Genomic DNA, 25,001 nt, shown 5'->3' on the forward strand with positions numbered 1-25,001 from the left:
CGCTTTACCAAAATTTGAGGGAGTCGCATGTGAAAGCGGTGGTAATGCTCGTCGTCTCGCTTAGGGTTGTAAATTTCAAAATTTGGTCTCACTTAGGGTGTTCTGGGGAAAACGCCATCATATGTAGCCCATGTGTAGCTGCGAAGGTATCGTTTAGGGTTTCACACGAAGAAATATAAAAAGATATATTTAATGTTTTAAATATGGTCTCTTTTAGGGGTTAAAAAATCCTGGGTGAAGCCCAGATTGGTCTCCTTTGGGGGTTTAATTCAAAATTTCCGACGAGCATCCCCACCCTTTAAATGCTTAGCTCCCCCCCCCCCCCTCCCCCGGGAGCCAAGCCGTTCACGGTGCTTTGTTTGCAAGGGAATAGGCCATTTCCGAATTCATGTCTGCCTCCTCTTCAAAGCGAGTCTAAGTGCGAAGTTTTAGTGATGGTAAATAGTTGTACTTTACATATGAGTGAAAACTGATTTTCATAAAAAACACTTCGCACTTAGACTCGCATTAAAGAGGAGGCAGACCTGAATTCGGAAATGTCCTACTGACACATTAATTAAAATGAAGATTCTGGCATTATTTTTGCAGTCCAAAGCTTGCGATATGAGCGAAATATTCCTTAAAATCAGTTTATGAAAGGAGAAAATTCGGGATGATTTTAGTCACGTGTTAGGCAATGGGTTCTTGGCAGATTCCTTTTAATTAGCGTAGAACTACATACACGCTAATCGCGGTAAATGAATTAAAGAATGTGCATCCCTTCCTTACACATTTCAAAGACCGATAATTCGATTGATTTCCCAAATATCAGTTGTATGAACATGATTTCATGAATTAAGTTCATATTGTTTTCTGTGCATTCAATGTTAAACAAATCATGTTGACATGTTGAGGGTACATGATCATTCAAGGATGAGCCTAAAAATTCGGGGTACCAGCCGTGATATTATTTTGACCCCTAAATTAATATTACCTTTTATTATATGGCAGGCAATCTCAGGCTAAATGGAGCACACTGATTGGCTATATTTCGGTCGAGATTTTCCAGTAGAGAAAATGATCGCCGTATAATAAACAATTACTTGTCGTCTTCCTCTTACGATCTCAAAAATATGTTTTCACTCCGGTCTTCTTGTTATGGTCTTCGCAGAAATTGTATTCTGTCCCTCAGAACACCCAGCACTGACTAGTTAATGGTCCAAATCCTTTTTCTTATCAGCTAAGTGGTGAAATAAATGCGCTACCTGATTTTATCCGTACCACCGAGTTTGCAGGTTTTAAAAGGAGAATCCATGACCGCATTTCTATTTTTGCAGCTGTAAATATGATATATTTAGTTATGTATCCATATATGTTATACATATAAGCTTTTAATAAATGTAATGTCTGGAAGATATTATCTCTTGTAGCTATACTGAGATTCGAGATGAAATAAAGTTTTTTTTATATGTATGTATGTTACATTAAGCAATGCGCGTGCGTATACTTTGTGATCCACGACTCTAGTGCGTACCATAAGGAACATACATCGTATGGGCTTATAATTTGTTCGTTCTTCTTTTCGTAGAGCTTCTCAGGTAATACGGCCGTCTGTAACTTGTTTGTACAAGGTTCGTTCATCTCTGAAATAAACGTTGATCTTGTCAACAGCTTCATTGTTTATGGGCCAATATTCAGAAATCCTTCAAGAGATTGAAGTCATGTTCTATTGGGATCAACCCTTTTATAGTGCAACGCGCCTTACCGTGGCCACCCAACAAACTTTCACATTTGACAACTACGTGTAAATACGTCAGCTCAACAACCCATGAAACGGCGTTCAATTTACACCCGTACGAACTTTGCAAGGAGGCGTGACTGTCAATCAAATTCGCACACCCTTATTGGCGGATAATTTGTAAAAGAAACTTTGTTAGGTGGCCACGGTAAGGCGCGTCGCACTGTAAGTTTCCTCGGTTGGTTGTTTTTTTGGTGTGTGTGGGTGTTTTATTGGGAAAAAAAACGTTTTCGGTTGATTTGGTTGATGTACTTTTTCAACCGGCATCAAGCTATTAGGGAGGTCAAGCGACGACTACGCCAACCTCGTTACCAGGGTCTTCATTGTCGTCAAAGAGACCCTGGGAACGAGGTTGCGACTACGCCACAAGGCAGTGATATTATTGGTTGAAACAAGAAAAATGATCGTGCGGTAGGCATTTTTGTACATTTGTCTTCCGTACTCGTCAAAACAACAACTTGAAATGACCAATTTTAGAATGGTTTGACGATAACTTGGGTATACAACAGTGAATCTTTCATTTTCTTTGCTATAAAATCCGTCCGTACCAATTCAGTTGTATGATACTTCGCCCATATTGTACAACGTAAGCGTGATGGAATAGACCGAATGCATAAATGGCGGCCAAAAAATACCCTTTTGTTTATGTGCTAATTAGACTCACTAGCCTCGTTTGCAAAATACAAAAGAAATGTTGCTTGAGAGCGAGGCTAGTCTAATTAGTAATTATTAAATCCTCAACCTCCGATAATGCAATTCTCGTGCTTTGATTGGTTCACTCAATCTCGGTTATCAGCTTATATACCTTAGTTTGACCTTATATGGTAAATGATTGCGCTTAGCGTTGCTAAACTGAAAATGTCTACGCCAGAAAGCGAAATTTCTTTCGGTATAAAGCAAAAGAAAAACGTTTTAGTGGAAAGTTTGGATCACTTTCGAAGCTTAGAGATACGCGAAAAGGTAAGAAATGTTTTTGTGATGAGCCTGCGTCTGTCTGACCACGAGGTATTACACATCTCATATCCAACGCGCGCTCATGGAATAATTGTTAAATAAACAAAAGAATATATTTTTGGCCACCATTTATGCATTCGGTCTACAGTCGTAAAATATTAAGATAGCTCAAACCGTATATTTTGAAGTGACGTTTTCGTCGCCGTAACCGTGGTACTTTCTTAAAATCCCTTTGTAGGATGCAACGGTTTAAAATGACATAGGCATGGACCGCTGCCGTTTGCACTTTAAAATGGAACTCAAGTTAATTGACGACCGCGGCGACGGCAACGAGAACGTCGTCTGCATGAAAACAACAACGTGAAATGTCATGAAGGACATCAGCACTTAAAGATATTTTTTTATTTTCTCCCCTGAATTAAACGCCTCTCCGACCAGTGTCGTCCTTGAGGAACTAGCACACCCTTGTCACATTAAAAAAGGTTGAAATAGTCACGGCGAGATTACATCGCCGTTGCTTGAGTTCTCTAAACAGGGGCATCCAACGAGTAATTTCGGTAAATATCTGTTCGGAAGGAAAGTGGGCTAGAATTTCGAATATTTCAACTCAGACTTTCGAGGGACACTAATACTCTAGACATTTTTGTAAACAGATTTCCTTGATATTTCGGAAAAGTAGTTAAGATTCTGAAGCTTAAGAATGCGTTAAATTTCGAAACCACATTGAAGAACGCTAAGAATTTTACTGAGCTGCGTAATAGTCAACTGTAATATTATAAAGAGCATAAAGTTTGAAGATTTGTAACTTCTATCATTTTCGCCAACGTTTGTTTGAACCATATTTTAAAGAAAAGGACGACTACATATTGTAAAGATTTTGATCAGACCCGTCAGGATTTGCTCGAACTTTGTGGCAAAAAAGCCTCCTAGAAATGTCTACAGAGCTGACGTTCCCCTAGAACATCCAAACAGATAAGTATTTTGTAGGGCAGCTACAAACTCACTAAACGAGCTTCTGAAGCTTTGTGGATACCATTTTAGGTAATTCCGACAAATTTTAACACGTTCAGTCGTTGGGTGCACCTGTCTAAAGTCGATCGCTGGCTCCAGCCATGTTGTTTTCCCTCAACTCCAGGGGCACCCAACGATAATCTTCGGTGAAATACGTGTTCGGCGGGAGAGTCAAACTGTTTTAAGAATTTCAGTTACGTCAGACCATAAACCCCTTGAGGTGATTCATTTAAAGAATCTTACAGCTGCTCCCCCAAGACTCCAGAGAATGTTGCTGCTAATACAAGGGTACGACTTAACAGTTTTGTACAAACCTGGCACAGAAATGCATCTTACTGACCCATTGTCGAGGCTGAATCCCCTACCAAGTGAAGGATCATTAGATCTACAGACAGTGTGCCGAGTGCGATTCTCTGCTGCCAAGTGGACATTCTTAAGCAAGACACGACATCCGACCCTGAACTCTCAGCCCTGCGGGAAATCATCCACTCTGGTTGGCCAAAGAAACAGCAACAGGTTCCAGCCCAACTGAGGAAGTACTGGGTCTGATTCTCAAGGGCGAACGAGTGGTTATCCCAGAGTCACAAAGAGGTGACATCACAGAAAAGATACACTACGAGCAACGTCAAGTGTATATTGGCCAAACATTAACAAGGATATTGAGGTCAGGGTGCAGAAATGTGAAATCTGTCAAAAAAGTCAAAATTCACAGGCCAAGGAGACGACACGAAATACCTACTAGCACGTGGCAGGTTGTTGGAACTGATCTGTTTTCATGGAACGGGGATGAACACCTACTCATGTGTGACTATTAATCCAAATTTCTCATAATCAAGAAGATACCAAGTGGACAGTCCACGGGACAAATGATTGTCAAGCTTCCAAAGTGCGTGATGTCTGAGCAAGGAATACCAGAAGTCATAATTTCTGATAATGGCCCCCAGTATGACTCACAGCTACAAGTAGTTCTCCGAAGAATAGGGTTTAAAGCACATAACTTCGAGCCCGAGATACCCACAATCTAATGAGTTCATTGAACGACAAGTTCAAATTCAGACCGTCAAAAGCACTTTAGACAAGGCTAGGAAATCTGGGCAGGACCAACACGTGTCAATGTTGTGTGTAAGAGCTATTCCTATAGATCCACACCTCCCATCTCCAGCTGAATTATATATCAGCGCAAGCTTCAGTCTAATCTTCCCACCAAGATTGAAAACCAAAAACCGGACAGAGACAAGATTGCCCAGCGCCTGACGGAGCGTAAACAGCTCACAAAGCACAACCATGAAAGGAGTGCACACAATCTTATTCCGCTGACAGTTGGGCAGCCTGCACATATACAAGACCAGACCACGAAGAAAAGTTTCCCAGGGATCATAAGTAACACAAGAGACCAGAACCCAGATCGTACGAGGTGCAAACTCAGTCAGGCTTACTTTTCCGCCGAAATAGACACTGGACAAGTTGTGACTGATTCTGAAGATGAGCCCTCAGAGCTGGAATCTGATGATCCGCCAGTCAATGTACCTTCCGACGTTCCAGAATCTATTAATGCATCTCACAGTATTTTTTGATCCTGTACGAGATCGTGGTGTTAGTTCCGGAGGCCCTGATACCAGTCAGGATCCCAAGACCTACCGGACTAGGAGTGGGCTTGCAGTAATCAGACCTGTCCGTTTCATGGAATAGCGTTTGAAGTCTTCGTTTATACTGTACCGGCAATCCAGGCCCTACACCAGTTAAAATTTGTTGCAGTTCGTGCTTACTTGTTTTTACCTGCTACAACAATTTAGATTTCCAACGACTGTATTATTTACCATTGAGTTAAGAAGTGACTACCAACGGGGACTTCCATCTCTGGTCCTATCGTCACTTCTATTCTGTTTTTAAAGAGGAGGGATGTCATATTATGCTCGGAAAAAGGACTGGAACTAGTGTTGTTGATGTCTTTTCCCGCTCTAGTCCGCCATTTTGTATATTAGCTAAAATACTCTTTGATTTAAAACGTTGTGTTATCACATACGTCTGCGTGGTCTTTTTACAACTGTCCCGCCCACTTTCGCCTGTCAGTAGTTCAAATTCTTGAGAAGTGTTGTGTTCGACGCTACTTTTCAGATCAGGGAACCTTTCTTGCACTCGACGTAACAGGGAGTCCATAGCAACCTCTTCGCCGGGCAAGAGCAAGTTATAGATTTCCCCCCGGGACTCGTGATTTCTATCGTTGTGGTTGTTCAGCTACAACTTGACGGCGAAAGCGGCATACTGTATGTCGAAGACTGGACTGGACTAGTAAAACGTGGACTAGTAAAACGCGGACCTCATTTCTTTAAAGACTTTGTTTTTAAACGGAAACGGACTTTAGAAAAAAAACTAATTTTATACGAAGGTGACAGCACATAACTTAATGCCGAGCCAAGTTTAAAAATTCTGTCCATTTGTTTTTATGCTATTTTATTTCGACGGTTTAGCGAGCGAAACAATCTCTGTTTGACGTTTTAGCTACAAAAGGGGTTTATACGCGCCAGTTACAAACGATTTAAAAAGTTTTGGCCGGGAAATAAATCTATTTACCACCAGTTCAAAATCCTAATTTTGTTTCATCGAATCAATCATTAAGGAGCCGGTTGAATAATAATAATAATAATAATAATAATAATAATAATAATAATAATAATAATAATAAGGAGAACAACAACAACAATAATAATAGTTTTATTTTCGGATCACCTGCTTTCTGTCACGCAACATGTACAATGAGTAGCCTTCAATACGTTTACAAACATTGAGGTAAACCGTTTTTTATTGTTAATGACGTCGTTGAACTGTTCAGAGATCTGTGTAGCATGTAGGATTGTTACATTGGTAAAAATGTCTTAACTTAGTTGCGTTAAAAACGAAAATTGTCGGCTCGCTTCTCCAAAGTTATGCAGTTTTTATTGCACACCCACCGTGATACAATCACGTGTATTTCTAGATACAACTATCAATTAACAAAATAATATATGACAGAGATTACAATGACATTAAATTAGATTATGAATCTTATTTGCAGAATTATTTGTATTGTATATATTAATACTTGATGGGAGATGAGTATCCATTAACATATGATAAAAGGTGTTTATAAAAACGTTAAAACTGATCTAGATAAAAATTATTAAAAACTGTATTTTCGACTGCAACTGCGGTCTTCATCAGAGTGACTAAAATATGCTGTTCGAGAGTAATATGCTAAAACTAAAATAAGATGTTACTTTATCCCCTAGGGCTTCAATAATGTCTTATAGACAGAAGGGAATGGCTTCCGCTCGTTCACCGCATTTTTGTCTGTTGTGGAGTGCCATGATTCCAAAACGATTCTTTTGTGCCAATTATTGACATTCTTTTCTAGAATTTCCACATAGCCAGTGTCAATGTCATGGTCAGTGGTTTCGGCGTGATCTTTTATTGCCGACTCTTTGTTACTATTAGTTCCTGGTTTATGCTCCCCGCCACGTGAATTCCATGATCTCTTTGTTTCCCCAATGTATGTGAAATCACACGACCGGCATTTAACCTTGTACACGATGCCATTTGTTTTCGTTTCTTTTGGGCGATCCTTTGGTTTCCTAAAATAATGGGCGAGTGTTAAAATAGGCTTGAAAGTAGTTTTTATGTTCGCTTTGTTAAGCACATTTCTGACTTGTTCTGAAACGCCCTTTACGTATGGCAAGGTAGCAAAAGTTTTTGGCCGCGTATCTGTATCCTGTATTTGGATTGCAGCCGGTGGTCTGGGGGCCCGACATTTCTCAATGAATTTATCTCTATAACCATTAATTTTTAAGTCATTAATGACTTGTTGTCGTTCTCGATCTTTTTCTGTGTCATTGGATGGGATGGTTTCTGCGCGGTCTATCAGGCATTTAACAACCGCACGTTTGCTCTGGGCGGGGCTATGAGACGCGAAATCCAAGTACTTGTTGTTATGAGTTGCTTTGGGATGTACGCTAACATCGCAAACTGATACTGATCGCCCATCAAGTATTTACAAGTTAATCAAGAACACCTACAACGTCGATACGTTAAATGCAGCAAGAACACTAGAGCGTAATCGCCAAAAACAAATTCGACAGAAGTTACATTTGCGCTTCTTACACCAAAGCAAGGACCGAAGGATCTTGCCAAAGTTCCTGCTATCCAGACCGCCGACTAATAATCCAAAAGCGTGGGACATCGCCTACAAAACTGTTTGGAGATATTTGCGTCTTCTGATTAGCGAATGTCACAACAAACTAACCGTTTTGTCAAAAGACCAAATGAGGCTTCATCACAAAGTCAAGTCAACCCTTAGTGAGAGTCATTATTCCATTTTACGCCAAGCAATCGCAGAGCGAGGTGAATTTGTCATGAACATCGTGAAACGTAAGCACGAACAAAAACTGCAAAAAGATCAAAAGCGGAACTACGAGCAAATAAAAAAGAAATGGGTGGTAAACATCTCTGATCGGGCACTAACCAAGAATGAAATATCCGTCCTGAGGAAAGGTCTAAATTTGGCCATAACGCCCAAGCAAATTCCAACTAAGGAAATCCTGGCATCAGTCGAATCAGCCATAAGCAACCTCCAACGAGACCAGCAGGATGAAGTCAGGAATGAAGTATTTTGTATGCTGAGAAAGGCAAAAGCGCCAACAGAACAAAACCTGACCCGGGACGAAAAACAAGCCTTAAAAGATCTGAGAAACGACGATGAAATTCTGGTGATTAAAGCTGACAAAGGCAATTGCACCGTCGTTATGAACAGGGTTGATTACCAAGATCAAATCAACGAAATGCTTCGAGACAGAAACACGTACAAGCCAATAACAGATAAAAGACGTAACCCAACTTCACGGGTTGAGACCGAAATCCAGAAGAAATTGTTAGAGCTCAAAAAGCAAGGGAACCTGACTGAGAGCGAATACTGGAAACTCAGGCCATCCGAATCGACGCCAGCTGCTTTGTATGGTCTACCCAAAGTGCACAAAGTTAACCTCCAGCCGACGGACGATCATCTGACGGTACCGTAAGACGCCGTCATAAAGATCCCGCTACGTCCCATCAACAGCTGTATCGGCTCACCGACCTATAAATTATCCAAATACCTGGCTTCTATTCTGAAACTCTTGCAAAACAACAATGAGTACAGTGTTAAGAATGCTAAAGAATATGCGGATTTTGTTAACAACCAAACGATGGAGGCGGACGAACAGATCGTGTCTTTTGATGTTTCTGCACTTCAGTTTCACTTCCATCCCAGTAGACCTAGCACTGGATATTGTCGACCGGACGTTACGCGAGATTCATGAATGGGAATTGCACACACGACTAACACAAAGCCAGATTATGTTTTTGCTGACGTTTGTACTGACGAACAGTTATTTTACGTTCGAAGGCATACATTATCATCAAGTATTTGGCTGTGCGATGGGATCACCGGTTAGTGCCGCCATTGCAGAATTGGTGATGCAAGAAGTTGAAAAAATCGCTCTCAACACGTCAAATATCAAACCACGGTGGTGGAAACGATACGTGGATGATTCGAGTGCTTGTTTGAAGACTAAAGACATCCAAGTTTTCCACGACCATCTCAACTCGATCAACCCAAACATACAGTTTACGGTGGAACTTCCATCAGTCTCATCTCAAAACCACCAAACCATCGCATTTCTTGACACACGCAGCACAGTAGAAAGATCGGGAAACATTACTGTTAGCGTTCATCGCAAAGTTAAATTAATGGTTATAAAGATAAATTCATTGAGAAATGTCGGGCCCCCAGACCACCGGCTGCATTCCAAATACAGGATACAGATACGCGGCCAAAAACTTTTGCTACCTTGCCATACGTAAAGGGCGTTTCAGAACAAGTCAGAAATGTATTTAACAAAGCGAACATAAAAACTGCTTTCAAGCCTATTTTAACACTCGCCCATTATTTTAGGAAACCAAAGGATCGCCTAAAAGAAACGAAAACAAATGGCATTGTGTACAAGGTTAAATGCCGGTCGTGTGATTTCACATACATTGGGGAAACAAAGAGATCATGGAATTCACGTGGCGGGGAGCATAAACCAGGAACTAATAATAACAAAGAGTCGGCAATAAAAGATCACGCCGAAACCACTGACCATGACATTGACACTGGCTATGTGGAAATTCTAGAAAAGAATGTCAATAATTGGCACAAAAGAATCGTTTTGGAATCATGGCACTCCACAATAGACAAAAATGCGGTGAACGAGCGGAAGCCATTCCCTTCTGTCTATAAGACATTATTGAAGCCCTAGGGGATAAAGTAACATCTTATTTTAGTTTTAGCATATTACTCTCGAACAGCATATTTTAGTCACTCTGGTGAAGACCGCAGTTGCAGTCGAAAATTCAGTTTTTAATAATTTTTATCTAGATCAGTTTCAACGTTTTTATAAACATTTTTTATCATGTATATATTAATGTGAGGAGTTTTGATACTTCTTTCAATTGAGAGGTTCTTTAAATAGCAGGTGATCGTGTTAATAAAGCTAACATTTTTGGGGGGTTTACAAGTCCGCGTTTTACTAGTCCAATCCAGTCCACGAAATACAGTATGCCAGGAATTTCATCAAAATGTTTAACTGAAGTGGGCGGGACAGTCAATCAATAATTCGGGCCCATTCCACAGATCGGTGGTTTTCACAGTATCTTGCTACTGGCAAACATATACCGTAATTTCAGGGACATTCGGCCTCAATTCTAGCCTGCGAAAGCATCCGTTTCTCCTTCGCTCTTCGCCGCTGGGGACGTTTCGCGAAACGCAGGCTACCTCAATTCCAGAGCAACTTGTGAATTAAAAAGAATCTACTTTGATAGCCTTACGGGGAGATAGCTGTGTAGTTAACCTGTTTACAAAAGGCTTTAGTGTCTTGAGGCAACTCCAGAAAAATTACAGGAGGCTTTCTGGTTCGCTTAAACAAAACTACACCTGTCCGATTTTGTTATTACCATGTGTATTCGGAGGAACAGCTTTAGATATGCCTCTAGTAAGCTCGTCTTTATACCATTTTTCTTGACTTTTTTTAACAATCGACTTCGTTTAGCCGGATAATTTTTCTTTTGTAGAGGAGTTTGAACAGGTCCAGGTCATCCGTTTGGGAGAGAATCCAGTAGATATTACATAATTAAGACACGTGATGTATTCAAGGAAATTCGTTTATAAATCAGGAAAGATGCATAATAAAGGCCGTGTGTACAGTATATTACGAGCTCTGTGATAGGATTGACTTCATGGACCTTATGATGGTCACGTATTTTTGCAAAAATGTTGAAGGAATAAGCGTAAGGAAAGTTTGAAGTTTTCGAAAAAGAATCCTTGGGTCAAGTATTTTTATTATTTTTGTAAAACGCTATCCTACACAGACCGATTTTTAGGGAATTCTCTGCCCTTGAAGTTTCCCAGTAGCTTTTACTTACAAGTTTTCCAAAAGATCCGCCGGTTCTAAGCCAAACTTGGAAAACAGACACGGGTCGGTACAAATTTACGACAGCATGGAAGCTGCATGTTCAACCTTTAGCCCTCAGAACAATAGACCTCAGTTTTCGTGCTTTCCACTGCCATATTGCGAGGCAAACACCGTTTAAATTAAATTAAATTAAACGTCTGGGATTTTGGCCAAACCTTTATAAATCTACGCAACATTTAATCATCATTCATCCAAAGGAAAATTAGGTCATGGCAAAGACAAAGCGTCCGAAAATGGGATATTACAGAGAAATCTTTCCATGCCGTGGATTAAAATTATACAGCAACGGGTGCAGACGGTATTAAAGTCGGATTACAAAGGTTTGTTTGAAATTTAATAATTTTGTTTACGGTCGTTGTGGCTTGGATCTAATCGTCAAAATTCACAGACATTATCTCAATAGCATATTAAATAAGTCCCCACGTTTCCTTTACATTTCATTCCCTTTTAACGAAAAGAACCTTTGTTCGTAAGATGTACAATCCTGGCTCTGTCTAGTAGGTTATGTAATTTGCCCAATTTGTCAAGGTTAGGGTTTACTTACATAACGTACTAGACTGCGCATTTCAGTTACATGTTTACCTTCCGGCGGGGACAGATATTCTTTAATAGAGAGTTATTTTCATAGAGTTATGTCTTAGAGTTGAAGTTAATTAAGTTTCCAAAATCCTGAATTCAGGATTTTGGACTGCCAAAATCCTGAATTCAAGATTTTGGACTGCCAAAATCCCGAATTCAAGATACTGGAATTCAGGATTTTGGCAGACCAAAATCTTGAATTCAGGATTTTGGAAGTCGTTAACTCTAACTATAAGTCATAACTCTACTGAAATAACTCTATTGATAGTTAACCTCCCTTCCGGCACTCCCTCGATAACAAAGCCAGAGTAAGTTGGTTCCGTCCTAATTCACTCAAGTAAAGCTATGTGTTCTTATGTGTTCCGGTACTGTCACAGTGATGCGAGTTCCCCGCACACAGGTGACTTGTGATATTTTCCAAATTTCAAATCTTTATATCCATTCTGCCTATTGCTGCATGATATACTTCGATCAACAACGAGAAAATAAGCCAAAACCACCTTGTTCAGCTTGTTATGTATAAAGACTGTCTAAGACAAGCAAATGTCAAGCTCTCAGGCCACTAACAGGAAATTTCCTGTGCGAACGTTTCGAGTGAACAAAAAGTTATTTTTGAATACAGTGAAAACTGGTAATAATCGCGGATTATTGAAGTGTGTCCGACAGTCGCTTTGAAAGCTAAGGAGAAGGGTAGTGAAAGAAACAATCTTATAAAACCGAAGTTTGAGGATACGAGCATGAATGAATGAATGAATGAATGAGAATCAGTCAGAGAAAAACACGAACGGACTATGGGGATATATCTGACCCCAAGGAGCGAGCGAATATTTCACGTGGCTGCGCCTTAACATCAATTAAATTCTTCAAAAGAAAATCAGCCTGCCTGCAGGATAGCACAGTCTCATAGTTTTTCAGTAACACAAGTTATATTGGTTATAATATGTTCCTGTTTTTCACTCGTGATTCGTTCTTATTCAGTACGTGTCTCCTTCGATGAAATTGGTGACCTCGTGCTGTCCTTCATAAATGCCATCATTTAATTTACTATTTTTCTCACGGTTTTTTAAATTACTTTTTGACATCTTTCAACGCTCTTGGTACTTACTACTCGACATAAATATTTCGCGGACAAGTGGACCACCGTAAACAACTGTCTAGCCACTTGTCAGTGATGGGTGTGCCCACTTTGCCTTCGAAATAATTAGAACATTTGTTTTTAACACTGTAAAACATTTCCTGATTAATGTGAGTTGACTTCCTCGCGAGCTGGTAGAATAGCGTTGTCATTGCACGCTGAAATAATGTGAAGTGAAAAATTGTTGACGGTTTTCAGAATTTTATTGCGCAAGACCGAAGAACAGGGCAACTTAAACAAAACTGACAGAAGCGAGTTCAACGGTGCCTCGATTTGATACCTTAAGTTTATTTAGTCGAATCTTCACTGACAAAACTGCTTTTCAATCTTGTTATACGCCAGTCTTCTTAAGTCCTTGTAATCTTGTGCTTGAGATGTCGTTTTGGGAGTTGCTTTTCAACACACATCGATATTTGACAGTGGCAAATCCTGTCTAGACGCAAAATAGATGAAAAGTTGATAGGCTCATATGGCCTCGGCATTGTTATAGTTGCACCTTTTGATCTGTTTAACACAAAAGTAATTTGTCATTACATTAATCTTGTTCTAATTTTGTTTTTACTATGTTAAGACTTCCAAATTCGAATAATTCGCAATGAACAAATAAGAAGTTAAGATAAAGCGAGTTCAAGATAAATTCTTATGTCGTATAGGTAGGGGGATGTTAGAAAAATTTATTACCTTCAATCCAAGAAAAAAATGACGTTTATATAAAGTGACCACAATCTTGTTAAAAAACAGGCTTACATTACCAGCACAAAATGTAATTTGCTTTCCTACTCGTTTTTCACACAAAGGAATCTTTTAAGCCAATCCAAAACTTCCGATGTTTTTTCTTTCAGCTGTTGTTTCTTTCTCCCTTTAGTAAAGTAAAAAAAACCAAAGATATTGTCCAAAGACAACCCTGTTTTCGTTTTTGCGTTTTTTTTTTGTACCGGTTAATCGGAAGCGATTCTCCGCGTCTGTCTCCCGCCTTTCAAACACAGATGCTCAGAAAACATTACAAGCTATTTTCAGGTTTACCTCCAGTTTTAATAACTTGACATGTTTTACGACTTAGAAGCCCTTTTGTTTCTTTGTTTTATATTATCAGTGATGAGTTTCCCAACGAGGATGATCCCTTAAACATCATGGAAATATATTTTCTTACTGCTGTTTCTTGCCATGTAGATGTCAAATTATCAACTAAGTAAAACTAGCAAGATGAAAAGAAGGACGCTTGGATTAGGGTCTTATTTTGCATGTTATGCAATAGACTTCACCCTGTAACCATTCCAAACACAACACCAATCGATGCAGTACAGGGAAATCGATTTGAAAGTAGCTCACCAACGACAAAGACAAACTGACCACGACATACTTGTTTTAAACAAACCGCACTGCACGTGCTGCGTGCATTTTACATTTGTACTTTTCTTACCCGGGCCGTGCTCTGCAAAACAGCCACATGAAGTTAGTTTTAGTCAGCAGGGTGAGCCGCATACAACGGTTAATTTGAATCAATTCTCTTTGTTCACTTCATCACCAGCCTTACGTTATATTTGTAACATTGCCCAAGGCGTGGAAGATGCCGGGAATAAAAACAAAAAAGATACCATCGCGGAAAGTTTATTTTGTGCTTTCGAACATTATCCGGCGTGTTTAAGTAACGGTACACCGTCTCCATCATTATGAAGTCACGGTTTCGTTGGCGCCTTCGTTGTAACGCTTTTGGACGTCAGGTCCCCGTTTCAAGTTTCACCAGCAACATTTTATTGTGGTTTACTTTTATTGTCTCTGGTCAATAAACACTGAGATCCCACCACTGCCGCACATCTGCGTCGCTTGTCATTCCTGCTTAACAATAGGTTTCCTTTGCTTTCGTTTCACTTTAAAGACAGTATGAATATCATACTATACTTAGCTATCGATACGGTACAAAAATAATTTTGGCTGGAACCCGGAGAAAGCAATTGAGTGAAACACACTTCTTTTACATGTATTATTTTTAATACTAAAAACGGGGGTAATTAAAGTGTTTTCTTAATCAGTCTTCCTAGCCGGCTCATTCATTTAGAGTTCGTTATCAGTTTTAATTCTTAAATTATTGGACTGATTTTGAAAAAAGAACAGATGCTCTTGTATAAGGTCTTTCCTATGAACCCGCCAAAAGGTGAATAACTTTAATAGTCGTTATTTATTGCTTTTTTTTAACATTTTCAATCTCGTGAGCCTATCATTTTAGGCCCGAAGGTGTTGAATCACAGTGGACTTGACGTTTGTTACACACAAAATCTAGCCATAATATTACAAGCGCGCACACACTCACTCGAACGAAACCAATGGCAACAATTTTATACACAGTAGAAATTTGTATACATGGAGCCCCATTTAGACTACAAGAAAAAACAGGAAGGCAAGGATGAAAATCGGCAAGAGTAGCTAACATTCTGGTAAGGCAAGGACTGTTTACACATATAAACTTTTTTATCCTTGCTAGGTTTGTTTTTGGCGAGGATATTTTGATCTAGGCAAGGCTTAGAATTGTAACAGAGCATGCCTATTTTGCTAATTCATCATTGATGTTCTTAACCACCTTGCTAAGGAAAACAAACAAAGCAGTGAAAAGAATCATAAAGAAACAGAAAAACGAGTAACTGAGCAGGAAAGAGCGTTTATTGAGATACTACGACTGCCGAAGAAAAACAGTGTTGCTTCTCATAACCCTTTAAGGGAAAGGAAAATCGAATGGTTTCTCAGCCCAAAGGCCTATTAATCCTTCCTTCGTCCTCGTCAGTCCACTTGCCTTTCTCCGCCATTTTGAATCTACTTCCACTTCTAAGCAGGCGTTTTAGAGCTGTGACATGCGCGGAATGATTAAAGAAAATGGCTTCAAGGCAAGCAGGAACGTTTATATGTTCTTTTAAAAATGGCAAGGTGCCGATTTTCGTCCTTGCCTTACCGATTTCTTCAAAAATGGGTCAACCTCTAAACGTGGTCCCAAAACCTAAAATTAAATTGGCATGGTAAGACAGCCTTTGATGGTTTACACCACGAAATTTACCCTTGCCTTGCCTAAAGTAAAAATTACCCTTGCCGGCTTTCATCCTTGCTTATCGTTTTTTCCTTCGGGGAAATTCGAGGGTCCATAAACGCTTACTAACTTTTGCACTATGTACATTATATTCCAACAGTAATTAATACACCACAGAATAAATCATCGAATCTTCTTAATTTTGTCCCACTCAGTACTGAGGTCTTACACATTAACCTGTACTGGTTGCACCGAATTTAGGCTAGAGTACTTAATTAGACAGTTTTAAGAATTTTCGGCGGGTGGATGTAAGCTCGTGAAAGGTGGTGAGTATATAAGAGCCGGCTTGCTTACAGAAATTTTAAACTTTCTCTACAAATAATTCGTCTTCAACACCAAGCCCATTACTTGGTTCAGGAGATATTGCTATGGTATAGTTGTTAATAAAAATGCCTATGACTTGATGACTTGATGTTAGAACTGGAAAGAACTGTGAAATTTGCCCTGAAGCCGATATTTCCCACTCCTTTGTAGTGATAATGAAGTTGAATCCGGAAGCCCAAAAATAACTGAGGAGAAATATGTTTTTCAAAATATATACAAGTAACCTGTGCATTGAATGATATTCAATGTCTCTTTCAGTGTATTTGTGTTTAAACAGATAGTGAATAATTATTCACTTAAATATTTAACAATTATTCGCCGAAGGCGAAGTGATTATCGGTGAATATTCACCGAGACGAAGTCGAGGTGAATATTCACCAATAATCACTGAGCCTGAGGCGAATAATTGTTTTAGTATAAGTACACAGGTGATTATTTCAAAAAAGAGAAAAAAAAAAAACATTTCAACGCGAAATCATCTTCACTTACAGTGGCAAAACGACTACTGGCAGCCATTTTGTCCGTGGAGGTGATTATCGGCTGATAATCCGAGATAGCGAGCCAATGAGAGCGCGCGATTTTGTATAATCACCTGTGTATTTATTCTAAACCGTGTTAATACTACTAGTATCAATCAGGAATCACTCTTGGTTCACAAACACGTACAGAACAGCGCGTATCATTAAAATTGTTTGCTCATTTTTGTTTTCAAGAAAAATTATTCAATAAAACCAATTTTTGAAAGTTTGTAAGAGCTGGTTAAATATTGATGTTGAATATAATACGTTACATTAATCGAGATGTTTTACAATGAAGAGTATTGAACTGTTAATTCGTGAGCTGTGTTATTCTTGAGCATACACTTACTCGCTTAAAAGACCATTCGACTTTTAGTTTTTGTAAAGTTGTCATAATAGCCTGGACACTGCCTGCCTCGTTCACTCAGTAAGCCTCGTACAAAACTGAAACGACAGTCGACTGTGTAAAGTCGACGGAATAAACTCGGTGTTTGTTGCGACGACTATGATGTTTATGTTTTGTTAATATTTTTTCCGTATCGATTGTAAGAGTCTAATGAAACTAAATGCGGGGACGGACGGCAACGGAAGTACTTTGTCAAATGGGATACAAGTCGGGGAACATTCAATGCAACAAAGTGTTTCAAATCTATTTCACAAAACGTTTTATGCGTGCACTTCGTTAATTGCACACAATCCTATTTTAAAACAGCATGCCGGATGAGGAAAATAGATTAGCAGAATTAGAATTTTCATCCACAAAGTTAACAGGTTAAATTTACGCTGACCTTGTGCAAAACATCCTCGTGCTGTTGTTTCATAACCTACTTCTAAAGTTCAGCGTGGCTGTTCCATTCAGCGCCCCTCTTTCTACCGAAACCTGTTCATCCCAGTTTGCGCCAGTGTTTTTATCGCTATAGCAACTCTCTGACCGCCTTTTCCGGAAAAAATAAGGAAAAAAAATCAGTTTCCCCACGAAGTCTGCCAAGAAAAATCTGACAACCACCAGAAACACGGCTTTCGACCTAGGATACTTAAGTATTTTGATCTTTTGAATGCCTTTATCTTGACAAGAAATCTTCTTGAAACCTATGCATTCAACATGAAAACCAACATCTGTGCGACTGACAAGACATGATTTGGACCGCAATAAATGTTTTGCTGAAATTGAACTTTTCAACTTAGGAAATTTAACAATATTTCTTGAGAGACAAAAAGCTATTGAGCATGCGCTCTCATGTCAGGTTTCAGACACCATTGTCTCCGGTATCTGTGCTCAATCTATGCAAAACAGACGTCTGGAGATCTGGCATCTTTCCTCTTTAATTACTTCAATACAATTTTGTCGATCTGGTTTGGGGATTTTGAAAAGTCAACATGTCTTTTATAATCCTTCACCCGTTACAGTCCTTGATGAAATTGCCGTCAAATAATCTCATATTCGACACATTATCAACGCGAACAATAGTAAACTCAGACATGTCGTGAAAACGGGTTTTATTTCAAAATTATTATTTCTTTTAGCGACAAATATGCTCTTGTATCCACATCGTTTGAGATTAAATCATCCATCGTACACTCTGTAAACCTAAGACTGTTTCTTTTCAGTACATCTCTGAACATTTTCTTCCTCGGAACACAAATGAATTACAACCCGTTTGTCAAAAAGGACAACATCCCGCACAAATAAAGCAAACCTTCTTAACACTTGGTGTTAGTCCAAAAGTCAAAGAAATGAAATTTAAAATGTTTTGTGCTTTTAGCACCTCTTTGTAGTCGCAAAGAAATTCTGCGATTCAAAATATAAATCATACGCTTGAAGAAATTGAATGGACGGTATTTAATACCCACACGACACACAACGAGTCCCTTGTGTTGTTGGGACACATGTTTTTTTTTAAATTGGAAACACGACTGGATTACTCCGTTCATTCAGTTTAAAAACGTCGTGGACTCTCTCTCTCTCTATATACAACTTCAGTAGTTAAACTATAGTTCTATTATTAAAGATGTTTCTTCTATCGGGCTGATAGCGTCGTCAGAGCCAAAGCGGCATCAATTTCTCGATAGTTGGTCGTCGCCACACTTCTGCAATGACAAAAGAAAGAAAAAGACAAACATTAGTCTCTTTTGTTTTGTTTAATCGTATGAGTCGATACACTCATTTTCAAGGGGAATTTATGCATCATGGCTGAAACAGCTTGAAACAAAGTGCGTATTTGCGTATTTCTTGTCTTAAGTAACAGGTTTGCGTTCGCAAAATACTGTACGGTCGTAGAAGAAAATAGGGTGCCATTGTATTGTGTTCACATTCAATTCTGGTTTCTAATGAAGAAGTTACGTTTGCATGAAAGAACCTAATCGATACGTGCTCTTGAATTTCTGACTAAAAACGATTTTTGATCACTTCAGTTTTAGCTATTTTGGTGTCCGCTTTATTTAAATTTACCTCGTGATTATGGGATTGTAAACGCTGGCGTTCTCTGCATCCAGTTTTGGTTTCTGTGCTTTTTCATCATCCGCGATCTGTGTCGGTGAACATGGATTTGGAGATGTTTTTGTATCTATCTTCTCTGTATTACCGAGAGAAGGCGTTGAATTTCGAACTAAGAGAGGAACAAACAAAAAAGACAAGATTACAATCGCAAAAGACAATCATTCAATTCCGTTTGAGGAAGACAATTATTTTTTGAGGAGTACAAACACTACACGCCTTGCAATTAAAAATCAAGATTTCTCTAGTTTTGTAAAATCAAACTCCTGAATGTCCAGCCAGTGTTGATTTTAATTTAGCTGTTAATTGAAAAAGATGTCATGTGTTTTATCTTTTTTTTGGGTATCCGGTAGACAAAGTTTGAAGCGAACCAAATGGTGTCGGGCCAGTTTCCCTTTTCCCCGCTTTCCAAATTCTAATAACGACAAACAATCAAGGACAGCCGCAACAAACGGATGATTTCATACAAGAAAATAGACGAAGGCTGAGAGCCAGTTTTTAACTTCTGTTCCTTATTGCAGCTTTTTCAAGTTCGTTGTTTCCAGACCATGTTAACTGAACAGCAATTTTGTGGATGCAAAGGTCCCCCCCAATCCAGATTCTAACTCCGTTTTGAATCGAGGAAAATACAAAAAATGGTCTGGTTTTTCGACCCACTCAGATCCTATCTTGTTTGCTTTGTTTTGGTCTGCAATGCCTCGTTGCTTCTCATAAACAATCAACCAGACTTGAATGGTTGATTTCAGACAAAGAACAAGTGCTCTTGAATCGAAACTGCTGGTATCACAGAACTCTCGATTTCAAACGATTCAATTTAGCAGATCTACAATTATTTCTCAGATCCACGTGTACATAAAGACAAAAAAATGCCAATTTTATTACGTTTTGTTCCCAATAAGTCATATTTCTATCCCATTCCGTGTGTTTGAGTCTAAAACTCTCGTTTGGTTGGCTATATAAAAGTTCCAACTTTCCATTCGATGTTGAAGCACTCGAGTCTATTCAAAATTAAGTCAATAAACTCACAGCAAATTAAAGGCAGATCCATCACGAACGAAAGACAATGTAAAAAAAAATCGTTAAACGAAATTTGTTCCACGGCATCAACGATTTAACGGGCTTTAAACTCTCTGGAAAGGTTCTTACCGACTGGACAACAATGTCCTGCAGTCAAAATGAAAACAAAGATGGAAATTTGCCATCTCAAGTCCAACACCAAAGTACACCGCCACTTACAAATGATGCTTGTAACGAAATCTCGCAAACATTAAGTCTATTGCTGTTGACTCTTCACTAATATCACATTAAGTCTCCCTGCTCTTCAGTTATTAATCGAAGCTAAGTCTTTGGTTTGTTACAATAATTTGGCCATCTTCCAATTTCGCGTTCTTAATACTAATCCCTTCAAGAAATATCGTCATTCAAATCATTAGAAGGAGGAGCTCAGGTGTGAACCGTTATGGAACGAAGGAGTAACAAAAGCTGAAAATGAACCAGTTTTTGTTGCTCAATGCAGGAAAAAGGAAAAAACTCGGAGGCACAAGAGAGCAATGATTTTCTGGAGATCTTTCTTTGAAGAGCAACACTGAAAATAAAGTTCATTTGTTTCACTAGAAGGTCAAAGCCCCGCCGCATAATGCATGTGTGAAGGTTTGACTCTGCCAGTGGGAAAAAAAAAACGGAGAGTCCATAGCGAATGGTTTCTAGTTCTCATTACCTGGTGTAATAACAGATGTTTCTGTGGATGATCTGTTCGTAGGTGTTGAAGGAGGTGTCTCGCAAGGGACGGGGTTGATATTCACAAGACTTGCTGTTGTATCATGAAAACATCCATCCACCCATTTTCTAAGACTTTTGACCGGAGAATCTTGCACGTTCGGCTCGATGGTGCTTGTTACGCAGTGTACAGCTCTTAGGTCTTGAGAGCGAATCAGCGGATTGGTTGGCTTGCTTAGTAAACTCTCAACACTGTTTATGTTGTTTTTGGCGGACTTATCTTGGACGTCCGTATTTAACTGGATGTTTCCCTTTCTCGTGTCTTTGTCTGTTTCTTCTATGAAAGAAATATTAAAGATAATTTTCCAGAGTCTCTCATTAAGATGTACGCCGCCGCCCTACCTCAAACTATTTTTTGTATCTATTAGAAATACTTCTTCAAGTACATTCGAAAGTTTTCTGATTTGTGCATGAGTTTAGTCAGTCAAATAAGGTGTACACAAGGCGTGTTCATTACTTTAACAGTGCGAGTAACGCAAAAACCCGTTGGCATCTTTATTCCAATTCGCAATTCCTAAATCATGATCCACAAAGAGTTTCTCCCAGGTAAATATTCTACATGAGTTCATTTGTGTAAGTCGCTTAAAATAGATGCAGAACTTAAAATATTAAGGACTCTGGTCGGGGTGATCCTCGTGACAGTGAAAACTGATCGGGAAGACAATCATTTTGGGAGCATGTGAAAGAAAGTACCTTTTCTAACAGAAGATATCTCGTCTTTGGTGTCACAGATTTTGTCGTCTTCATAGCTCTGTTCGTCGCAGTCTGAATCGCTCGGACCATCATCATCTTCATCAAGATCATCCTTTTTCTCCCCACACCTATTTCGTGGCGACCATGTCATTTTGTTCTCCTTTTTCAATCTTCGCCTTGCGTTCGCGAACCAGGTTGAAACTTGCGTGAGCGTCATCTTCGTTATTATTGCTAGCATTATCTTCTCGCCTTTTGTAGGGTACGGGTTTTTTCTGTGTTCATAGAGCCAAGCTTTCAGAGTGCTTGTTGTCTCTCGTGTAGCATTTTTTCTCCTTGCACCGGCAGCCGCTAAATCGATGGGTGAAAATCTATAGAGCAGAAACACTTCACTTTTATCGAATATTCCACGAGGCATACACTATATATTATAGGCCAGTGGAGGAAATCACGAATGAGGTATATTTCTTCGGTGTACAATATCATCGCTGTTTGCTTCCAAAATTGATTATATTCTACCGTATCAGTATTTCAATAATAGGTCCGAAAAATGTGTATCTATATACTAACTAATTCCTTCCGCCAAAGCTAACTTGAAAATTAAGGCAGTTAAGGTTTTACTGTGAGATTTTTAGTAAGTGTGAATTGCTGAAACTATCCAAATGTAACCAAATTCATTCAATAGGATTACTACGTTCAGAGTCAAACATTAATGGTTTGTTCAAGTGGACGTGTAAAATACAACATTGCCGTTAATTTGAATATTTACCTTTCTCCAAGTCGTGGACAAGCTGTATGTGAATGAGGTTCAAAACCGTGAACATCTAAGGGATGTCTCGCTGCAGAAGCCTGCAAATACCATGAATCGCGCCATTCTTTAATATCACACGGACGAGCCTGTTGAAAAACGAGGAAAGCATATGATAGAACGCAAGAGAAAGGCGAGGTGTTCTATGATTACGTTCAATTAAAGTTAATGGAGAAAAAAAGTTCGACTAGAGAATTAGCCAGCGATAGGAGAATAGAAAGACGTGCAAAGACAAATGCGAGTTGAAATTCGATTATTCCAGAACTTACCAAGGGTGAATAGAAAGCTGCAAGGTCTGCAGCGCCTATTGTGAAACCAGTCTCGTTAAATGTCGGCCTTGGGAGTAAGTTCACTGGCATCGTGGAAACTCTTTGTTGTAGCACTCGATCAAGTTGACACGGGCACAGAGAACGCGAAGCTAAGCTGTCGTGTAAAGGCGAACGAACAGAATCACAGCAAGCAGAGGTTTGTGAACCGGGGAGCATAAACTGCAAAGCGAGAAATCGAGACGAGTCTTACAATCAATCATGTCTGGTTTTCACGGAGATGAATTTTATATTGTTAATCGCTTCGAATGCGATCGATTACTAGCATTACATACGAATATTCTATTCTCACCTGCGAGGAATACGTGCAACGAAACTGTGGACAAGCAATCTTTGTGGTTGAGGAGTTTGCCATCGATTTTACAACACGGACATCAAGTGACTGCTGCTTAGTCAATCGGCAAACAGAGATTCAAACAGAACCACTCGAAACGCAAATAAATTATCAAGAGAAAAAAAATTATTGTGCTATTTCTTAGCCCGAGTCAGGCCGAGTATAAGAGATGTGGCTACTAAAATTGTAGCTCAGTCGATAGACTCGTTAACTTGTACTGTACTCATAAGGTTCTCACTGACCAGCGATCACTTGAGAGCACACAACAATATCTTCAATCGTTTCATCTTGTAGTTTCTACAAGGTTTCCGTCAGCTTTGACACTTAGTGACATAGCATTTGCTGGTTTGAGCCAATCGAATTAAAAGGAGAACAAGCTTTGTATTGTAAGCCAGCGAAGATGATTGGCAGAGGTTGACTTGTTAACTAGACGAACATTTATTATTGTCTGTTGCCAACATGGAAATCGACACGGGTGATAGGGAAAACCCGCCCAAGTGGGTGTTTTTGTGGAGCTTTGCCCCGCCCCACTGGGTGTACAAGCTTGCTGTTGTGTCTTACAAAACTGATTGCTGATCATCCGTTCGAGCTAATGATTGCACTAGGAAAGGATGTAAGATTGTTCTGGCTATTATCGGCGTTATAAATGCGATTGTACGCCATTCAATACCGCCACATGACATCTCAAAGGAAAGCGCTGTTGCGGTCCCTTTGCCAACCAACGAGCTTATTGCAGCTTTGTTTATTCTGAAAGTTTACTTTTTCGACAGCGTAAATCGCCTTCAAGCTCTCCAACATACCGTTCGATCTCGTTCCGTTCCCAAATCTATTCACGCTTATTCTTGTTGTTAGATTTCGCGATCGATATTTACGGAGTCGTCTTGATCCAAGTTTATGTTATGGGCTGGTACATTTACGCTTTAACATGTTGTTATTCAAGGAAACTAATCGACCTTCAGGAGTTAAATTCTTGCCAAGTTTAACCTAAAAATATCTTTCAACGCAGCTGTGCTAAGATATTATTTTCTCGCCAGCAAAGTCCACTCTTCCTTAGTAATAACACAAATTTGGAAACAACTTACCGTTGTATGGACAGGAGTTCAGGGAGTTTATGGACAAAACTCGACGAATTGTATCCGTATAATTCGGAATATGATTTATGTTGGATGGTAAAACATGCATACACATGTATTTAGGTGTAATTCGACCGATTATATGACAATTAACATGTCCAGGTTATACAATTAACTGGCAATGTGCTACATCTAATTTGTTTTTGTCTTGATTATTTAAGGAAACGAAATCATTTCGATTCCCCGAGATGTATATTGGCAAACGTCAGCGAACGGAAACTTATGGAGGAAAAAAAATAAACTTAACATTTGCGACACTGACCTTAGCACTTGGATTTAAACCATTAAATCCACACCCGCAATGTTCATGGCTCTTGGAATCATGTTGTTTATATTTCACTAACAATACCCTACAAGATATAAATGATGCCGTCTGACAAGTAGACCACGTGCTATTCACGAAGTTTTAAGACAACGTGGTTTTGATTTATTCAGAATACTTCAAAACGCCATAATTTTATGTTAAGAATTTAACAGAATTTCTTTTCTGTCACATAATGAACTTGGTGGTGATGGATTTCAAAAGGCTTTTGTGTATTTATCTCTTGA

General features: G+C 39.2%; 2 protein-coding genes and 1 long non-coding RNA gene across 6 annotated transcripts in view; 1 reads left to right on the forward strand and 2 right to left on the reverse strand.

The window, feature by feature from the left end:
- The first annotated feature begins 8,037 nt into the window (after positions 1-8,037).
- LOC138010111 (uncharacterized) lies at positions 8,038-8,790 on the forward strand. The gene has a single exon (XM_068857069.1). It carries the CDS (start codon positions 8,038-8,040, stop codon positions 8,788-8,790), a length of 753 nt encoding a protein of 250 aa, XP_068713170.1.
- Positions 8,791-12,184: 3,394 nt separating this feature from the next.
- On the reverse strand, positions 12,185-18,025 carry LOC137975179 (uncharacterized). Its single transcript, XR_011117551.1, has 3 exons — positions 17,917-18,025; positions 17,680-17,826; positions 12,185-13,409 (listed from the first exon to the last, which is right to left on the reverse strand). It is a non-coding gene; the product is annotated as an uncharacterized lncRNA (long non-coding RNA).
- Positions 18,026-18,371: 346 nt separating this feature from the next.
- The window catches only part of LOC137989778 (iroquois-class homeodomain protein irx-4-A-like), a 14,577-nt gene continuing 7,947 nt past the window's right edge, over positions 18,372-25,001 (reverse strand). Inside the window, exons 3-9 of one of the 4 annotated variants that reach the window (XM_068835499.1) lie at positions 24,715-24,802; positions 22,929-23,147; positions 22,621-22,748; positions 21,855-22,222; positions 21,103-21,438; positions 19,341-19,497; positions 18,372-18,979 (exon numbers count right to left, since the gene is read on the reverse strand). In XM_068835499.1, the coding sequence (XP_068691600.1) occupies positions 18,910-18,979; positions 19,341-19,497; positions 21,103-21,438; positions 21,855-22,222; positions 22,621-22,748; positions 22,929-23,144 (1,275 nt within the window). In that variant the 5' untranslated portion in view covers positions 23,145-23,147; positions 24,715-24,802 and the 3' untranslated portion in view covers positions 18,372-18,909. Of the gene's footprint in view, positions 18,980-19,340; positions 19,498-21,102; positions 21,439-21,854; positions 22,223-22,620; positions 22,749-22,928; positions 23,148-23,277; positions 23,639-24,401; positions 24,803-25,001 lie in introns of those variants that run through there. The other 3 variants (XM_068835566.1, XM_068835456.1, XM_068835526.1) reach the window with 3 other exon arrangements.

The sequence above is a fragment of the Montipora foliosa genome, chromosome 1 (assembly GCF_036669935.1).
Source record: "Montipora foliosa isolate CH-2021 chromosome 1, ASM3666993v2, whole genome shotgun sequence".
Classification (NCBI taxonomy): Eukaryota; Metazoa; Cnidaria; class Anthozoa; order Scleractinia; family Acroporidae; genus Montipora; species Montipora foliosa.

What these genes read in the sequence shown, in the direction of transcription:
- LOC138010111 (XM_068857069.1), top strand. Translation starts at nt 8,038, where the DNA reads ATGAGGCTTCATCACAAAGTCAAGTCAACCCTTAGTGAGAGTCATTAT.